At 37.9% G+C, this 21,809-nt stretch overlaps 1 protein-coding gene across 3 annotated transcripts in view; it reads right to left on the bottom strand.

Moving 5' to 3' along the window:
• Positions 1–21,809, bottom strand: part of LOC131427652 (protein disks lost) — an 828,850-nt gene that overhangs the window by 286,416 nt on the left and 520,625 nt on the right. For all 3 annotated transcript variants that reach the window (XM_058591040.1, XM_058591038.1, XM_058591039.1), the window contains one exon: positions 11,370–11,443. In XM_058591040.1, coding sequence (XP_058447023.1) covers positions 11,370–11,443 — 74 coding nt within the window. The remainder of the gene's footprint in view (positions 1–11,369; positions 11,444–21,809) is intronic.

Here is a 21,809-nt window from a genome sequence, read left to right on the forward strand (position 1 = left end):
GGAATTTGACTTTCTCTATGGAAATTCATAGTCATCTTCAAGAAAATTAAGCCGCAAAAAAGTGCAGTTAGGCGGTTACATCATTTATGACATTTTATCTCCGAAAATTACCAGAAGTTACAGCCATTTCAACTTCGAACTTGATCAATGACCCAATATTAGCTTTCGAACAAGCCTAATCTTGTTGATATTGGTTTAGTCATCTTCGAGAGAATTGAGCGGTAAATAAAACAATTTTTGTTGGTTTCCTCACTTATAACATTATATCTCCGGAGACAGCTATTTGATCTTCGAATTTGATCAATGGCCCAATAGTAGCGAACTCAAATTCAAACGAATTTAAACTAGTTGAAATCGGTAATTGAAATCGACTCCGGGAAAAATAACATAACGTTGGGGGTTTGCTAGACTCCGATCAAAAGTCAGTTTTTCGAGCAGAAGGCAAAATACAATTCAAATGTTGAACACATTAAGGGGTTACAGCACTGTAGAAAAAAAAGAGAAGTACTTTTTTGGGGAATTATTTTGGGATCCAAAATATGGAGTAATCAGAATTTTGTATAAAGCACTTTTTAATATGTATATTTAAGTACAAATAAATGATCAGTTTTAAAAACTCTGTGGAGATAACTATCGAGAACATTCTGTAAAATTTTTGAATCGATTGGTCAAGATTTACTTGACTTATGTTTCCGGCCGTCAAAATGCAACACTTTTCACGTCTGAATATCTCAAATAAATATATTTTTGCCTTGCTCATATAGAAAGGTTATGCAATCACTGTGAAAACCGTCTTTTAAACCGAGGCCCGAAGGGCCGAGTGTCATATACCTTTCAAATCAGCTCATCAAGATCACAAAATGTCTGCGTTTGTATGTTTGTATGTGTATGTGACAGATAAGTAATGTTACTCACTTTTACCAGAGATGGCTGAACTGATTTTGACAAACTTAAATTCGATCGAAATATCCTATGGTCCCATAGCTTGGTATTGAATTTAATCTTTATCCGACTTCCGGTTCCGGAATCACCAGGTAATATGAGAAAGCGTGTAAGAAAATGCGCTTTCAATTTTCTCGAAAATTTCTCAACCGATTTTCACAAACTAAGATGCAAATAAAAGGAATTATTTAAATAATATTTTTATTCAGGCCTATTTGCGTACAAGCTTTACGTGGCCAATTGAGACGATTCTTTTAATATTTTTTTTGTATTGGATCTCGTTGTCACCCTTTCACCCCTTCCCGACTCTCCAGCTCTGTTTTGGAATGATTTGGCCTCTTGTCACTATGCGAAATCCGTCCTGGAATGGTAAAGTTACAAAAGGTCTAATATACGTGTCAAAAACAACAAAACTGGTCAGAATTTTGCCCAATAGAGCAGTACTGGGTTTTAGTTAAGTGGGAAGCTTTCTGAAGCAAAGAAGACAGCAAACGATACCGAAGATGGAGAATCGTTGCCGCAAACATATCTGAGAATACCGTATGAAGCCCAATGGCGGGTATATCACAGTAAGTTCGTGAGTGTTACAAAAAAGAAAGATTGCCATCCTAATAAACTGTGTCTAATGGACACCATAACTCTTTTATCCTGAAATATACAATCGGTTTTGTTGAATTGTGTGTAAATAGTGTTTGCTACCATCGTTTTGGGCTTATAATGACAAGTTCCTTATTTACTTTCTGAGCTTCATACATTTATATTGATTGATATATTGACCATAACTAACAGCATCCACCGTTCTACCAGGCGTGCTTTTAATAAATAGCATCACTAGCGCGCCTAGGGTAGATTTTTCTCCTGGATAGTTCAATGGAACGAAAGGAAACCCATAATAGCGCAATAGCAATTCTCCTGTCATAACTAGCCGAACGAAAGATAGACAGTTCCATGTGGGATGCGTAACCGAACACTCAATTTAAATTATGTATTTATATTCTCCACCGTATCGCAATGCATTTAATAGATTTCTCGTGTAGCAGTTCGGACTCTGGTCATGCAAACAGCGAATGTGCTTTACCGACAACAGGAGTGAAATCTCTCCCGGATGAGAATGGAATTTCACCGGAACAGAATAACTGAAGCATTAGTAGAATGGCGATGTGTACTCAGTTGTCCGACCGCCACTCCCACACCATGCCCTTAGTCGTCCCCAGTCATCCGGATGGGGCTGTAAATGTTTTGAGATCCCGGTCTGCTTTTCCTTCTGTTGAAGTCCGCAGGTCCCCGTGTGCAGCGGGATGCTGCTGCTTCTGCATGATACAAACTCTACCAACAGACCTCTCTTTCTGCCGCTCTCTCACTCTCGCTCGCACTTTTTCTACATACGTGCCCGCCAGCTGGTATTTGAACCTGGTAAAGGGCACCAATGATCAGACGAACTATAGTACCAAAAGGGGAGAACAAAGAACTTACTCTTTTATGCCCCAAAGTCAATGTCCTGCAACATGGCCCGAGCGAGACTCTAGGGATGATGGCTAACGGACGGTTCGGTCCAAAGCACCATTAAAATCGTAATCGTACCAGAAAAAGTTAGCAAGAATAACAAAAGTGCCGTGGAATGTTATCACTTTTGACATTGCCTTTAAAAAAGGACGTATATCGGTGTCAGATGATCATCGGATAGAGCAGTGCCAAATTGAGCATCCCAAGCAACGTAATCAACTCGCTGTAGGAAACTCTCGTAGACGGCAATGTTTCGGTACCGATATGCGAAACTTTCGCACGGACCAACAACGTCCAAACTGCAGGGGCACTGGTTGCGGTTTGATGAGGAGAGAGAATTCTGACCAAGTCAGGTTGGAAAATGCTTTCGTGCTTTTATCGCTGATTTTTTTTTCTCGCCCGTACTGGTTTCGCTGTATTTGTTCTTCTTCAGAACTTCCTTTGCTGCTTGGACTGATCGCGAGGTGCCACCGATCGAACAACGTTTCTCCTCCCTGCGTGCTCTTCTAGAGTGAATGGACGGACGGACGGGCGGAACTGGTGATCCGAAGAGCTGGGGCAAGGCGAAAAAAACACGGTGAATCAGTGCGGTTCGTTCGTTGTGGTGAACGTGAGGAATTGCGATTCTTGTGCGATTATTCTAGTTCAAGATCATTCGGAGCGGGTCAAAAAACTTTTAACCTTTCCACAGGTTCGCACCAGGAAAGCGATTCCCGCGATCGTGTCTTTCTTCTTCGGCTGCGGATAGATTAATAGATAGATAGATAGATAGATAGATAGACGGACAGATCATCGATCGATGGATGCGTGATTCGGCAGGAAGGCTTGATTCGATTCTCCGGTCGAATCGGATCTGTTCGATACGGATCGACTTTTTGTTTTGTTCTTCCTTCTGCTTCATCGACTCCGTGCTGTGATAAATCTAATCAAAATGAAGTGATTAATGGATTCAGGCTCAAGACGGACTGGTATTCGAAATGAGGATTTAATTTCTAAATTAGCTAGTTGGAAGATACAATCTCGAAAGACTATTTATAGACTGAATTGTTCGGTTGTTTTATATACAAGTAATCTAACTTGAGCTGTTCGGTTCGTTGATCTTTTGTTATTTCACAAAGGTGAAATATTCTCTGTCTTACAAACAAAGCAATTTTTTAAGCTCCAAAGTGCTATGAAGGATTTTTTTTGTATGGTTTCGATTCAATTATTTCTCCATTTTCAACTATAAAAGAATAAATAAGGAATTTTAAATTCCAGTTTTGACATATTTGATTTTCAAGTTTTATTGTCTAAATAAAATAAAAATACAACTGGTTTTTCACGGTGTACAACTTTTCTATACATTTCCTACAGTTACCAAAAACATTGCCGAAGGTACCAAACCAATCGGATCAACCATTTTTGAGATATATGTTTGTGAAAATTTCCAGGAACCCTTCTAAATAGTAAAACTGGAGCTAAAATTGTGAACTGATGACGCTGCAAAATTGTCCTTTTTGTTTATGAAGAATGCTTATGCAAAATTTGAGCCGAATCAAAAAATTCCAAACAGAAATCGATCTTCGAATTAGAATGGAATTGCTTTGCTGTGAATCAATACCGTAACAACCAAGAATCTATTATAATTCATTGCTAATTGCTGGTACTTAATACTTGAGGTTCAAAAAAGTGATTTATGATCAAGCATTTACATAAACCCGTCACTACGCTAATTTATTCAAGTTTGTACGTGAATAAAATGTGTGGAATCTTAAGATAAGCAAAGCGTAAAACTAAAACGTGTAATTCAGTTCATCAGTGCATTAGTTGATTATGTTAATCTACTAATGCCACCTTGCGGATTAACATAAAAAGTCAATGTTATTTTTTGTTTTTTTATCAAGATTTTTTATTCGGCTCTTTTGCACTTAAGCTTAACACGGCCGTTTTACAATTAAAATTATTTATTTTTCTGGCTGGATCTTGTTGTAACTTTTTTTTCCTTGAAAGAGAGGCGCTTTCACTGTTATCTACCGAATGAAGGGGGAACAGTGGTTCGCTATTCATGCTCCCGTCCATTGATTCGGTATCACTGTTATTGGCGGAACAATCGTTACTTATTTCACAGGCGTTGGATAAGTTGTTAATTGCAGCTGGTGTACTTTGTTCTATAAGGGATACTGATGGATCGATGCCGCTTGAGGGAAGATCATGCACACGCACTTCTATAGCACTATCTTCCATCCATTGAAATGTTGTACTTAATGTTTTCGTGCTCAACATTATTTGCCTTATTGCATTGAAGTAAATGCACACGTCAAGATGCATTTGCTTTTCAAGCAAACCTTCAAATTCTCGTATCGAAGTTCGAATTTTGCACTGTCTGAAGTCAACAATAATTGTATTCTTTGGCACCGGCGGTAGCTTTTGTTCGATTGGTTAACTCATTTCGAGATCGTTCTGTTGTTCTTTACACAATACTGTACTTGGTTTCTTCCGTCCCGAACGTAAGCGGTTTTGTTTTATCGACTGACTTGGATGAGATGTGAAAACGAACTGCAAATCATTGCTATTTAAAACACACTTGTTTCACACTAAAATGTCTATTCTGACCTGCCGAAAGTAACGAAAATAACCAATTTCCGGCAATTCTGGCCGCCAACAGATAGTAGTCATTTGGGGGTTTGAAACCTCTGGAGATCTGGCATTAGTAGATTAACATGATCTGCTAATTAGACCCATTTCAATGTTGTCCTGCATCAGAAAATTGTTCGAAAAAATTATTCTTCGACGTCTCGACACTTGAGTTTGTTGTCAGATACTCAGTTTGGCTTCCGCAGAAATATAGGTACGAATGATTGCCTTGCATTAGTTTCGTCTGAAATCCAAATTGCCTTCGCTCAAAAACAACAAATGGCATCCGTATTTTTAGACATTAAAGGAGCATTTGATTCAGTTTCCATTGATGTTCTTTCAGACAAGCTCCACCAACATGGACTCCCAGCGGTTATAAATAATTATTTGCACAACCTTTTGTCAGAGAAACGCATGCATTTTTCACATGGCGATTTGGCAACATTCAGAATTAGTTACATGGGTCTCCCGCATTGCTCATGCCTCAGTCCGCTCCTTTATAATTTTTACGTGAATGACATTGACAGCTGTCTAGTAACCCCATGTACACTAAGACAATTGGCAGATGATGGCGTGGTTTCAGTTACTAGACCCAAAGCTATTGAGCTGCAGAAACCATTGCAAGATATCTTAGATAACTTGTCCGTTTGGGCTGTTCACCTGGGTATCGAATTCTCTGCGGAGAAAACATAGCTGGTCGTCTTTTCAAGAAATCATGATTCCGCACAGCTTCAGCTTCATATGATGAAAAGAATGATCCAACAGGTTTTGACTTTAAAATACCTTGGGGTGTGGTTTGATTCCAAATGCACGTGGGGAGGACACATTAGTGGCGTTTTTCATTGAGAAACACTGGTGGCGTGGATTGCTCTGGTTTTGCACTTTCGAGCAGAAATGGCAATGAAACACCGTCAAAATATTGCATTTCTGCTCGAAAGTGCAAAATCAGAGCAATCCACGCCACCAGTGTTTTTCAATGAAAAACGGCATAGGTTTTCTGATAACAAAATGCCAACAAAGAGTAAATTTTTATCGAACAATACACGGAACGACCGAAATTAACTCTGCACCTAATTCGTATTACTGTTTTTGAATTAGTTGATTTTAACAACAAAATTCCCAAAATAGCTATAAAATTAGTTAAAATTGAGAATTAAGCAAAGCAAAGTAAGCGGAAAAATACTCTTATTTCTAGGGAATGTGTTTAGTTGGCGAATATCCTGGACACAAACCAGCAATATTTCAATCCAACACGAAATTCTTTTGAACAACTAATTTTGTTATTAAAATCAGAAAATTAGTTTCTATTTATCTATCACCATCATTACTGAAGTACAGCACAAAGAAAACAAAAATGAAATTGGTTTTATTAATAATTTTATTAGCCAAAAACTCATGAGAAGTGTCAAAGCAAAACAATTCATTAAAAAGCTAAAAAGGACAGTCTTGTCGAAACTGTTTGCTAATAGTTTAGATGTTTTTCGCATGTGTCACGATATATCCATATATAAATTTCTATACCGATATGTAAAAATGACGTAAACTCTTAGTGGAAAGTGTATTTATTAAGAATTTGTGCGCATTTGAAGCGATTGTTCGTAATAATGTTTTTATGCGGAACAGTGAAGTAAGTTTCGAATGTTGCACTTAAATTGTATATGTCAAATGATGTTTTTGTATCTTCCAACCTTCTGGCTACGCCGTCCGGTGTACTATTTGTGATCGGTTTTTGTTTTCCGAGTGCTCAAAGTTTTCAGTGAGAGCGTCAATTTGGCGAAGTCGTATGAAGAAAACAGCGAACAGAGAAAAAAATGTCAAAAAGAAGTTTATGTTTCGCTTATTGCTTTTTCTCCAATACAACATCGTATTTATACCTGCCAATATTGAAAAAAAAATGGTAGTAGTGTGCCATCTGGCTAGTAGTCACTACGGTGTTAACATTTTCTCGGTGACAGAGCACCATATAGCTGCAAATTGCAGAAACCAATTCAACCATTTATGTTGGTTGAAAACAACGTTTTATTTCTCTAATTCAACTAAAAAATTATTTGAATAGAAATGAAGTGTGCCTTAGCTAAGAAATGACAAGACGTTTAATTGGTGAATTCAACTAACAAAATAGTCATTTCAACAAATATTTTATTATTATTAAGGGAATTAGAATTAGAAAATCTAAATTAGCAAAAGTAAGATTTTTTTAGTTGTCTCAAAAAATAACTAACTAAAATCAGAAAATCAACTAATTTTTTCGCCATAATGCTGATTTCGGTCTTTCCGTGTAACTTGGTGGGGTGCTCATCCGCAAGTTCTAATAAAATTGTATCAGACAAAGATACTTTCAGTGATGGAATATGGATGCGTTTGCTTTCGTTCCGCTGCAAACTCTCATATTATCAAACTGAATCGAATTCAATATTGTTGTTTGCGAATTGCTTTAGGCTGCATGCATTCGACACATACAATGAGCCTTGAAGTTCTGGCGGGAGTTCTTCTATTGAAAGATCGTTTTTGGGAGCTTTCATCGCGACTGATAATAAGATGTGAGGTACTGAATCCACTGGTTATTAATAACTTCAAAAAGCTAGTTTAGCTTCAATCTCAAACAAGATTCATGACAGTATATTTTAACCATATATCACAGGAAATCAACCCTTCAAGATATATTCCTATCCGTGACAGCCTCCTAAATGTCCCTGACTCAACTTTATTTTTCGACACATCCATGCAGCGCGAAGTTCGTGGAAACCCGGAACACCTATGCTCGTTGGAAATGCCAAAAATATTTACAAGTAAGTTCAGGTATATTGACTCTGAGAAAATATTTTACACGGACGTATCACGAATTGAAGAGGCGGCTGGGTTTGGTATGTTCAACAATAATGTTTCGGCTTCATTCAAGCTTCAAGAACCTGCATCTGTTTATATAGCAGAGTTAGCAGCAGTTCATTATAGTTTGATTGTAATCGTCACATTATCTCCAAACCATTATTTTCTCTTCACAGATAGTCTGAGTGCAATTGAAGCCATTCGCTCAAACGCTGCTGGCAAAAATGAACCGTTTTTCTTGGGCAAAATAAAACAGTGCCTGAACGTCATATTGAATAATAATGATCAAATCACAATAGTTTGGGTCCCGGCTCATTGCTCCATTCCAGGCAATGAAAGAGCCGATATTTTAGCCAAACGTGGTGCTATTGAGGGTGAAATTTATGAGAGACCGATTGCTTTCAACGAATTCTATAGCGCGTTTCGCCAAAGAACACTTGCTAGCTGGCAAGCTTCTTGGGATAAACATGATCTGGGTCGGTGGATGCACTCAATTATTCCTAAAATATCGACAAAGGCATGGTTCAGGGGACTGGATGTGAGTAGCGACTTCGTGTGATGTCCAGACACATGTCCAATCACTACACGTTAGATGCACATCTCCTTCGAATTGAACTTTCCGAGACTAATCATTGTGCTTGTGGCGAAGGTTATCGCGATATTGATCATGTCGTTTGGACATGCGTGGAGTATCGTGATGTCAGATCTCAACTAATAAATTCCTTTCGTACCCAAGGTAGACTATCCAATGTCCCAGTACGTGACATACTTGCTTGTCGTGACCATGACTTTTCATGAAACTTCTTTATCATTTCATTAAGTCCATTGGAGTTCCAATTTAAATTTTATTTTATGTTGAACCCCTCCCTCTTCCATGAGTTCAACTAATAGCCAGCTATCTTATATTGGATAAAAGTGATGAACAGATACAAACAAACCTGAAATAGTTATAAGATCATGTACAAAATTAATGTATTTTATTTAATGTAATTTATAATAGCAAATCGCTTGATAAAAACAGTGTTTAGATTAACTAACGAATACCAAAATACTAATATGATATTCGAAATGTATTAGGTTTAATGTACTATGAATTGTGGATGCCACGGCGAAGAAAAACTTCTGTATATTGCCTGTGAAATACACATATTTATGAAAAAAAAAAAAGATCTGCTAATGTTTAAGAGCGAGTTTTCAATGAATTTTCCGTGAAATTGGCACTTCATTATGAAAAATTACAAGGATGGGAGGATGTTCAGATTTATGCTACTTCCGATTTTTGTAGAATTTCGCCTGACTATTATTTTTAGCTAAGATCAGTGTTGGGCTGTGTGCTTCAGACATGCAGGATCCTGCGCTTCTGTTACTTCAATAAAGCAAATTCATGCCAAATAAGGTTTTAATTTTGGGCCTAAAACAATAGTGCACGTGTGTAAATTAATCAGCTGGAATTAAAATCTATAAACACTATTTGGAATGGAATTTATTTTTCACTAATTTTTCATGTCCTATATTACGTAAATCGTACCGTACCGAATCCGGTATTTTCGCCAACACTGGTGATTAGAAGTTTTTTTTTAATCGGCATCTTAGAGCTTAAGCCTTTTACAGTATATTATTAAATTTAAAAAAAAAAACGTGCTCAATCCACCTAGCAGTGAGATGACTCCTTTTTAATCAATGAGGATGGTGTTTTTTGCGTAAATATTCTTCGATGTTTTTAGTTTTCATGCATTTTTCTAATGACCGTCGCACAGTGGGAAAAATCTATGAAAACCCGCAAAGAACTCTGTAACTCATGAACTTATTGAGATAGGTCAACAAGCTAAAGCGTTTCTTATGTTAAAATGAATTCAATGAAATGGTTTACAATGGCCGCACAAATCGCAATCCTGCTCGTTTTACTCCAAATGTACAGCAGTTTTGGGGTTTACTATAACATTCACTTTGTAACTTGAAAAGAAGTCGAGTGCGGTATTCTGGAATAGCATACTTTCATGTAAAAAAGTCTTGAGAATCGATTAGAAGATCCCGCACTGGCCGTACGAAACGTTTTGGTGGCTATTTTACCCCAATTCCTCTATTTCATGATATCCTTACTGTAAATCGTCCTTAAATCTTGGTAAAACTTCATGCAAGTTTGCTAAATCTAGCTTATCTTATGTAAAAAAAACTGGAGAATCGATTAGAAGAACTCACACTGGCCGCACAAAACGTTTTGGTGGCTATTTTACCGAGATTTAAAGACGATTTACAATGAGATATCATGAAATGGAGAAATGGGGTAAAATAGTCACCAGAACGTTTCGTGCGGCCAGTGTAGGTTCTTCCATTCGGTTCTACAGACTTTTTTCTATAAGATAAGCTAGATTTAGTAAACTTCAAATAAGTTTTACCATAATTTAAGACTGATTTACAATAAGATTTCATGAAATAAAGGAATTGGGGTAAAAAAGTCACCAAAACGTTTCGTGCGGCCAGTGTAGGTTCTTCCATTCGATTTTAAACACTTTTCTACATAAGATAAGCTAGATTTAGTAAACTTCCAATAAGTTTTACAAAGAATTAGGGACGATTTACAATAAGATATCATGAAATAGAGGAAATAGTCACCAGAACGTTTCGTGCGGACAATGGTTCTCGGTTCAAGTCGAGGCGATCGCTGTTAGTATTTTTTTGTTATTTCAATAAATTTCATGTCATTGAATTTTTCAATCACACAATATTACATGATATTGCATGTAAATTTGCGTAAACTGCGATGTTCCATTTATGTGGATCTTATAAGACGTAAAATAACAGGATATTTTCGAAGTGTGTATACGTCAAAGTTAGAACACATACGCAAATAAAATTGAAAATAAGCTTATCCATCATCAGTTTAATTCAATTTCTGACACTATTATCGCCTTGAACCGTTGAATGCCGAGTTCATTTATTCACCACAAAAAGCTCACCAAATCAGCAAGGCCGTGCCGCGCGATACCCCACGCTATCGAACGGCAGTTATCGCACATGGCAACTCACCTATATTGGATTGGTGTGGAGACAACAAAGTGGCACATCAGCAAAACACACGAGCAAAACCGATGGAGGATAATCGTAGGTACATTGCGCAAAGCATTTCGCCGCTTGTTTTACGGCGGCCTTGAACTATGTTTTTTTTTGTTTGCTACTCATATCCGTTCTTCGTTTTCCGTTGTTTTTTTTTTGTTTGCTGTGTTTAATTTGTTTCATTCGAACGCGAGTTCAGCAGGTTCGTTAGCCGGAACCTCATGAGCCGCCGGTAGCCAGGCGGAGGATAATCGCTGCTAACCAGTCGCGAGAGTGTGTAAATTAGCTGAGGTTCCCGCTTTGTTATAGAAGTGTAAAAACGGTCAACGTTCTTCCACCGTTGTTCGGAGCAGTTTATCGTGCAAATCGTTAGGATTTTAATACGTTTTGGCATGCTCTAGCGGGGAATGTCAGTAATCTGAAATACTTACTCTTCTGTTTGTGTTCTAATTAGTCCCAGAAAGTGGACGGCGAAGTCTTCGATTGAGCAGCTCCTTGGTTCACACTTGGATTGCAGCCATGAAAAAAAGAAAACAAGAAAAAAAAATACTCCAGTCAAATTAGGAAAAAATAAACGGTGTAGATATAATTTGTACACGCGATTGCAGATACGAAACAACCCCCGCCTATAAACCCAGAAGCACACCACGAGGGCTGCCGGCTGCCAAAAATAGCAAACAACATTACAGACCTTGTTCAGTTTGCCGTGCTACCATTGCCATTAGAGTCGGACCTCGTGGTTTCTCGCTCGTCATCCGGCATCAGCAGCTCTTGAGGATGGTTGAACGTTTGACCCGAACCAGGGCCAGGACGCGAATGTGTTGAACGACGCAAAAAAATAGTAAGCGGTTCACTGACACAGTCAGTGACACCTTTTGGATCGCATCATTTGGGGTTTGTCGCTTGCGCAAAATGTGAGCGATTTTTTTTTTCGTAGAGATTGTTGTTGTTGTTGTTCGTAGTGGCCGTTTTGAAAAAGGTCATGCGGCAATTGAACTCGGCAAAAAATCCACTAGGATTGCTTCCTTCCGTGTGTCAAGTAGTGTGTTTGGTCGAAGTAGAAGTGTTAACCCATTTCGATGAGGGTTTCGGGTCACTTCTCAAATACAAAACTATCGGATTGAATCGTGATCTCACTGAAAAACTGCTTATTTCTAAATGATTATTACATACATAATTCAATCCAATGTATGCTCAATTTTTCACATATCAAAAACAGTTACCGATATGAATTTTTATATTAGCAGTTTCATAGGGATTTAATATCAGAGCTGTTGGAAACAACTATCACAAAAACTAATAAATGTAGTAAACCCCATTTAGTCACAAAAAAAACCATTGGCTAAAAGATTTAAGTTCAAAACATCAGGCTGAGATATTTTACAGTGAAACTTTTACCTTTTCGTTTTTCGGCTACCATTTCGGTGGTCTTGGGTGGGAGCTTCTGGTTCACATACAATTCATAATCATATGCTGCGTTGTTCAATTGAACAATGGAAATACAGGAACTAAACAATCCACGAAGTAATACGATGTTTGTCAGAAATACACATGGATAGGTCGAGCCAATCAAATCCTGGTTCGTGTGTCCGTATGCGAATAAATATTTGTACGATCAGTCGTATATGAATGTGTACGTTTGTGCATCACCATTGCACTATGGTCCGAAACGGGAAATTAGCGTGACAAAAATATTTTCACTATTAAATATTAGTTCCACCTCTCTAGCTCTCCATTTGATCGAGCTACATCAATTTTCCCGAGTAAAAGTAGGGTGGCTCCTGAAATATCACTTTTTTTGTTCTAACTTTTTTGTGAAACGTTCCACCGAAAAGTTGTCTTTAGAAGAGTTGTTGAACTGATCTTTGCGCAATAATTAAAATTGTTTCTGAATTCTATTTTCGGCTGTAGTTTTGGTGTGTCTCATTTCTCGAAAGGACAATGTATGGAACATTTGTAGAACTAATTTGATACTATTATTTTGCTGAAAAATGTATGTTGATACGTTAAGGCGTTTAAGAGTTATGCAATGTTTTTGAGTTTTTTGAAAGTATTTTTGAAACTAATTTAAATAAGTTAAAAAAATAACACCCTTCCAATTTTCTCTTAAATTTTTACTTATATTATGACCTTTCAGGAACCGCATAGGATACATTTTCATCGATCTGGCATCTAAAAAATATTGACATTTGAAGCTTGACTAGTTTGGGATGAAAAAATAATCATAACTTTTTACTGGTAGCTCATATGAAAAAGCTTGGTGGAACAGAAAACGACAGAAAAAATCTGTTTAAAATATCTGTAGATGTACTTTTGTAACGGGTGTTTTTTAGGTATGTTTTTTGCCTTTCTTATATAGAAAGGCTATACAATCACTGCAAAAACCGACTTTTGAACCGAGACCCAGAGGGCCGATTGTCATATACCATTCGACTCAGCTCGACGAGCTGAGCAAATGTCTGCGTGTGTATGTGTGAGTGTGTGTGTGACAAATATTGTCACTCACTTTTATCGGAGATGGCTTAACCGATTTTCACAGACTTAGATTCAAATGAAAGGTCTCAAGGTCCCATACAAAGTTCTTGAATTTTATTTGGATCGGACTTCCGGTTCCAGAGTTACAGGGTGATATGCACCAAAAATGTGAAAATTATAAATTAAAAATGTAAAAATAATGTCACTCACTTTTCTTAGAAATGGCTAAACCGATATCCACAAACTTAGCTCAAAATGTTAGCTTTAATTGTTAGTTTTTATTGTTAGTTCTAATTGTTAGTGTTGAGCCCAAATGTATCGGTTGGATCATTGTAATCTGTTGATACTGATGAGGAGGTTTTATACCTGCTGGAGAAAGAGATTGCCAAATTTCATCTCCAGCGGGCTTCTCCCTGCTCCCAAATAAACAATAAACAATCAAATTAAAAGTCTCATGGTTCCATACAAAGTTCCTGAATTTCATTTGGATCCGAAGTGAGTGTTTCGGAGATGGCAGAACCGATTTTCACAAACTTAGATTCATAGAAAAGGTCTTATGGTCCCATACAAACTTCCGGAATTTCAGTTGGATCCAACTTTCGGTTCCGGAATTACAGGGTGATATGCAAAAAAGATGTGAAAATAATGTCACTCACTTTTCTCGGAGATGGAAGTTCTTAAGATGCCATAAGAATATCCCAATTTTCATTCGGATCAAACTCCTGGTTCCGGAGATAGGGTGCTCAGTATGAAAACGTCAATTTCAGGAATACATTGTTCATAAGCTACCTCTTTATATTGGCTAGTGATTTCCTCTAGTTTGCAGACCATGAGACTCTGTAATCAAATAAACCATTGATAGTCCCATGAATGATTTGCTAAATTTCATCCAAGTCCGACTATCGGCACATTTTTTTCCAAAATTCAAATCGACATAGAGAACCGTAAATAAGTTTGTAGTTCATGTTAGAGAATGGTTAAATGAATCGAATGTTACTACGCCTATATCCTGCTTTCGGTTCCGGAAGTACCGGCAATAATAATCAAATATGATAAAATGGAGCCCACTTCACTTTCTCACATATGATGGAATTGATTTTCACTAATTTAAATTTAAATGTAGTGTATCAATGTAGTAGTATTATGCAACAGAAAACTTCAAAACTATTTTCTGAACTTTTTTAAATTATAGTATTCCGGGGAATTTCTGCTGTAATATACAGGAGAAAATGAAAATGAGAAAAGCATCATTACACCACTAGGTGGATTAAAACAGGTTTTTTTTCAATAGGGCTTATTCTATTGTTTGAAAGTTGTTTTGACAGTGTAAAGCGACGCCTTTACTCAGTATTGTTTGGCAAATCATCATGAATAGATTACCTCCAGAACAACGCTTCTAAATCACGAAAATTTATTGTCAAAATCAGTGTTTAATTAAAACTGTTTATAGCGCAAAATTTTTTTCAGTTATGAGGCGCATTTTTGGTTGCATGGTTACGTCAACAAGCAAAATTGCCTTATTTGGAACAGATATAATCCACAAGCCGTTCAAGAATAACCGATGCATCCCAATAAATGTACTATTTGGTGCGCTCTATAGGCTGGTGAAATCATCGGGATATTTCTTTTACAATGAGGTACCGTGAAGGGAAATCGAGACAAAACCATAATCAATGAATGTTTTTTGGCAAATCTTCAAGATGTGGATGTAGACGAAATGTGGTTTTCAACAGGATGGTGCCACGATATTTGTCCGAGAAACTTCATAAATGTTATTCATATGATATAAAATCAGACAGACCCTTCAAGGCTGTCTTGAAAGGCTTATCAAATTATCAAAGTACTGATGAAATTAAAAATGAAATAAAAGAATTGCTTGGTTTTACCCCTTTTCAAGTAATACTTATGAAAAAAAGAGCGAATGGTACTTCTAAACCACGCTCTGGAATTTCCCATGAACTTTACCTAATACACTTCAATCGAAGTGATGTAAACAATTTGAAAACTTTAGAAAATATTCGTTTCATTTCCCACATTTAAATTCATTGGGAACATTATAAACGGCATAATCGTATTGCAAACTTAACTCAATGTCGTCGTTGCCAAGGCTTCAGCCATGGAACCAAAAATTGTCATATGGATATACGGTGCTTGAATTGTGGTAAATCGGATTCGAAAGACGTTTGTCCAATGAATGAAACCACTGATAAATTTTCATGTTCAAATTGCGATGGAAATCATAAATCCAATTATTTGAAATGTCCTGTCAGGGAACTTAGACAATTTTTGGTACCATGGCTGTAGCGCTTAGACAACAAGTCAAATCAACGACCTTAAATTTACAGAACATACCTGAAAATCAAAAAACCGTTACAAATGCCACGCCTAATTCTTCTAAGGCACTTATTTCTTCGAAATTAAAACAAAAAACAGGTGCGTCTGCCAATTCGTCTTTTAACGAAAACAATGTATTGACAGGTAGATCGACCTCGTCATCATCTTCTTCTAATGTCAGTTATGCTAGTGTAACAGGTAGAAATCGACCACTTAATTCTTCTAATGTAAATAATCAAAACACAGGACCGCCTTGCAGTTCATCTTCTAACGAAAACAATTCATTAATAGGTAGATCGGCCATATCATCTTCTTCTAATGGCAGTCTACCTACAAATTTATGTCATACTGCGGACGAAACAATCGACTTATTGAAATAACATTTCAACGACACCATTATTTCGAGCAACGGACCGGTGAAGTGGGCTCCGCGTTCGTGTGATTTAATACCACCAGCAGCGATTGATGCTTTGGAAACCAATATTCAAATACGCCCTTCAATGCTCGGAAAAAGGGATCGAAAATTGGACCTCCAGAATGATCTTTATGAATAATAGTCGTGACGGTCATATGCCCGAAATCATATTTACACGTTAAATGCAAAGAAATTACTTTCTGTATTTCATAATTTGGCATATGTTTTATTTAAATTTCAAATCAGCAAGCTCCTAATAAACACTCTTTAAATAAGAAACACAGTTTTTAGGAATAGAAATAATGCGGACATCTTGAATCTCTCCCGACTTCGTCCAAATTTGAGCTTAGATAGATCCAAGTAATAGATTACATGAAGCTCAGATACTATTAGAATACTAAATACGTACAATTCTTCAAAGAGTGTCCCTCTTAAAGCTTTCTAGAGGTGATCAGTTCATTCAAACACTTGTTCCGCGATATGGATTAAATATAATATGGCTATGCCTTTGCACAACCAGGAAAACATTTTTCAATAACTTTAAGTTCAGTAAATTATACCGAAATTACAAGATTACCTCCGCACCAGTGCAGTGCAGTTAATTTGGACTAATGGTGTTACGCCAACACACAATCACCGCTGACATAAAAACCAACGAATGCCGACTATACGAGAAAATTGATCGGGACAAGATCTAATATGCAGTTTACATATGTTTTATAGTTTCAAAATAGATACGAGACGGTCGAAACAAAACAGATCGGAGCCGAGCGAGTAATCTAGAAATATTGACAGGTTTTGTTGGCTCGATAGCCGTCACCTCACGTCGTCTGGCGTTTCCATGTTTCCATGTTAGAACTCTACATCATTACTAAACAGCCAACAGATCTAGATTACTAAGCATGAACCAATGTCGGAAGGTTAAACAGTAATTTAGCACTTATTGGAAAGTTCTTGAGCCTCCTTGGGTCGAAAACTTAATATTAGCAAATTAGAAAGGAAACGGCTTAGCATTCCACACCTAAACCAACGCGACACGAAACCCAGCTCCTGCTTCAGTAGCACACCGAGTTCCTCCGATTCCGATACAATCACCTGACGACGGTCGGCAACTTGAATAAACACAAGTAGGAAAAAGAGCAAAGAAAAAATCTAATCATAGATTTCGACAGCCGAACGAAACCTAACCCGACATAATGGTGGTCACCAATTCGCAGTTGAAGTATTAGTCGAACCACGACACGCGGCGACTTGTTAGTGAAAACGAGGCAGCTGGCTAGCGAGACACTACCAGACGCCAAATATACGCCTCCTCATACCCCCTCTCTCTCCGCCCCGCGAAACTAACCATGTGCTAATTTAGTGTGCATACTAACCCATAATAAAGCAATTCTGCAACGAAACTAGCACAATCCGCCCGGGGAAACCACTTTTGTTTGATCAAGTGTGAAATTTCAGCATTACTTGGTGCGGCGGCGCTGGCTTCGAAAGGCGCTATTCGCTGGAAACTTTCTAATCGAGTGGCGCCTATTCTAAGCAATAGGGTTCGCCTTCGCCAATTCGATCCGAAGGGTAAAGGCTACAGCAAGCAACCAGCTCGGTTCTCTCGGTTCGGTTTTTTGTTGTTTTCTGCAACAGTTTGGCATTTCGACGATTTGCTCATCTATCCAGTGATTCATGCGGATGATGACACTTTTCACAATAGACTTCACTCTAGAGAATGCACCATTAGGGCACCAAAAGTGCAGTAGCCTAACCAAAGGCCATTCACGGAACCGAGGGTTTTTACTTCAAACATGTTATGTTGGCATTATTCAACAATAACCCGGGTCGTGATTCAGAGTTTAAGACACAGGTCTTCATGATTCAGGAACGATTCTTAGTGTCAGTAGGATCGTTGCACACAGTTCCGCATAGGATTAAAGTAACCTGACTTTGTTTTGCTTTGGAGTAACACAAAAGAAATTTTTTTGCCTAAGCACAATTGGAGTACATGTAACTGCTTGAAATTCTTCTTTCTGTCAAATCTAATGCGATCAAGACACTTGGTTAAACGTCCTACGAAGGCTTCAAACCCGATTGGAAAGTTGTACGGTTTCCATGCCTTCAAATCCAGCTTGGTCGTTGTTCTTGACACCGTCCAGGATCATGAAACAGTGAGAAAAAATACTCAAAAAGTATTTATCAGACTGACACCCAGTCGATGTGGCTAAATGTGTTAATCCTTCTTCTGACAAACATGAGATACTGCATAGTCTGGATGCTGATTTGGTTGGGTTGAACATCCTGGCATTTTGAAGGTCCGTCCTTCTGGGTATTTCATTGTCACAGTGACTAAGATTGCTTGTATACGGTGTATGACAAAGTTTCATTTTCTTCGGTAGTGTTTTGGGCAAAGTGCTCGCAAAGCTCACCAGAAAAAGCAATTTTTCGACAATATTGAACAAGCGACGGAAGAAATAAGCTTTTTCTAGAGCACGTACAAATCAGGCACGCCAAACCATTCTATGAAATGGTACAACGTCAGTAAGGTGCATTCCATACATAAGAACAAGATAAGAACCTTTCTTAATCCACCTAGTGGTGTGATAATGCCTTTCATTCGTCATTTAAATAGTCTCATTAGGTCATTCGTGAGATTCTTTCTTCGTCCATTAGTATTGTGAGTTTATCAAATAACCTAATAGTAGCTTTCAAACGAATCTAAACCTTTCGAGATCGATTCTATCATCACCGAGAAACTATGTTACATCAAGAAATACTGGAAATTGTCGGTTACGTCACATATAAAAAAAACGGATATATTCGCCATAACCCTTTCCAAATTTGATTGACATTGTTAGGTTTTAAAAAGGTTTATCGAAATTCGTTGAGTCCTCTTCGAAAAAAAATCAGCCGATGAAAAATGTGCGGTTAGTCGGTTACGTCACTTATGCTATTATATTTTAAGAACCGGAAGTGTGAGCAGTTTGATCTTCGAACTTGATCCACGGTTCAATAGTAGCTTTAAAACAAGCTTAAGCTTGTTGAAATCGGTTCTGCTATCTCCGAAAAAGTTCAGAGGTAGAAAAACAACATTTTGTCGCTTATGCCACTTATACCATTATATCTTCGGAACCGGAAGTGCCAGCAGTTTGATCTTCGAACTTGATCCACAATTCAATCGCAGCTTAAGTTTGTTGAGATCGGCTCTGCTATCTCCGGAAAAATTGAGTGGTAAAAAACAACGCGGGAAAAACAAACTCGTTGAAGATCTGAGTCAAATACAAGAGAAGCTTGCAGAATCATTGAAAGTGACTCAACAAGCAGTTTCTGTACAATTAAAATTCATGGAAATGATTCAAAAGTAAGGCAGTTGGGGCCTTCTGAACTTAAACCGAGAGACATTGAAAAGAGATTTTTCATTTGCGAGCAGCTGATTCAAAGGCAACAAAGAAAGGGTTTTTTTTTCATATCGAATTGTTACTGGGGATGAAAAATCGATATTCTATGATAACTCCAAGAAGGTAAAATACTACGCTATGCCCGGCCAATTGTTGCCATCGGCCTCAACATCAACACCAAAGCTGAATATTCATGATACTATGAGCTGATATAGCCGGCAATTGATATAGGCTACAATTGATGCGTTTAAGCCGTGAATTACGAAAAGAACGGCTGAAATACAAGCAAAGACACGATAAAGTTATTTTCCTGCATGGCAACGCTCGGCCTCATGCCGCAAAAGTCGTGAAAAAATAGTTGGAAACGCTCAAGTGGGACATTTTGCCGTACCCGCCGTATTCTCCTGACATTGCTCCTTCTGATTACTAGTTGTTCCGCCAGATGCAACACGTTACTGGGGATGAAAAATTGATATTCTATGATAACCCCAAAAAAAAAAAATACTACGTTATGCCCGGTCAATTGTTGTCATCGACCTCAACATCAACACCAAAGCCGGGTGTTGTGTACTATGAGCTGCTACACCCAGACGATACTATAATGGTCAATTGGCATAGTCCGGAATAGATGCGTTTGAGTCGCGCATTACGAAAAGAATGGCCGGAGTACAAGCAAAGACATAATCAAACTGTACTCCCTCATGGCAACGCTCGGCCACATGCCGCAAAAGTCACGAAAAGATAGTTGGAAACGCTCAAGTGGGACATTTTGCCGTACCCGCCGTATTCTCCTGACATTGCTCCTTCTGATTACTGGTTGTTCCGCCGGATGCAGCACGATCTGGTAGCTCATCGGTCTACTTCTTTCGCAGAAATCGAGAATTTGTTTCAAACTTCACCTCAATAAATGAGGCGTTTATTCGAGATGATATTCGAATATTGCAAGGGAGGTGGGAAAAAAGTTGTAGATAGCGATGGACGATACTTTGATTAATCTGTAAATTATTTTCGTTATGAAATACATCTATTTTCGACCCTAAAAATATCAAGCCGACCTGTGTGGTAAAATCATTCAAAGAAAACCCAGATGACTTCGCATTGAGTTCCCAGTTAAACGAATACCATAAACTAACTGTACTAGATATCATTCAAGAATATGGTTTGGTTTATATTACATGGAATAGTTTATTAAGCTGATTACATGATACTTTTACATGCGGGTTTGTTAGCGGAACAAAGGTGAAGAAATACAACCTCAAGGTGAAGAAATACAATTCTCTCATCTCATAGTTACTTCAAGCACAATCCGAACCTTTTGATTCGTAACGAGACCAACGAGAAAGCGGGTCGGTCATCATATCTTCAAGATAACGAAAGGGTTTTACCGCACCAATAAACAATATAGCAAAGCCTTGGTATTAGATTGATTTTGTGGAATTTGACCTTCTATTTCAACAGACTGCACCGCCGATTCGAATGACCAATTACATTAATTTTTTTGATATACCGGATCTTCGTTTCCGGAAGTACCGAAACAATTATTGTGTACTCCAAGCCGATAATCGATTTTCACAAGCATAGATTTAAATGAAAGGTATTATATTCCCGCAAGTTAGTGTAGAATGTTGTCCAGATCTGACTTCCGGTTCCGGAAATACAAGTTAAATGTGTTAGAAATTACAACCCTTTATGCAGAGCGATCAGGCAAAACATTATTTTAAATTGTAGATAAGGTTAGTTGCTGGTCAAACAAACCAATGTCTGCAATGCCGGTTCCTAACTTCCAGCTCCGGAAGTTCCGGATATAGCTTAGCTTAGTTGACCTCCCGTGAGTTTCCCGTGATTGATCAGATATCGGTTCAAATTGCATGTTGAACCAAATGCATGATAGTTGGGAGTAGTAGATCATGCTCAACGTGCAACTTAAACTGACTTAGAGCACGAAATGATCAATAACGTAGAAGGATAGATGGATAGATTATAGATGATAGTAAGCACCGTTAAAGTAATATGGGTTCCATATCGACGTAGTTGTATCTTTTAGGGACTTTTTCGCGTGTGAACGTGATAGTTGAGCATATGTCAATGTTCAAAGCCATTCGATTTATCTTGTACCACTTTAAAAATAATGCAAGTTAGTGTTGAGAAAAAACGGCATCCTCGTTGCTCCGAACTATTTGGAATAACTTGAGATCATCAGCGAAAAATAAGCGTGGACATCACAAAGAAACATTCACATCGTTGAAGTACAGGAGGAAGATCAG

This window comes from Malaya genurostris, chromosome 2 (assembly GCF_030247185.1).
Source record: "Malaya genurostris strain Urasoe2022 chromosome 2, Malgen_1.1, whole genome shotgun sequence".
Classification (NCBI taxonomy): domain Eukaryota; kingdom Metazoa; phylum Arthropoda; class Insecta; order Diptera; family Culicidae; genus Malaya; species Malaya genurostris.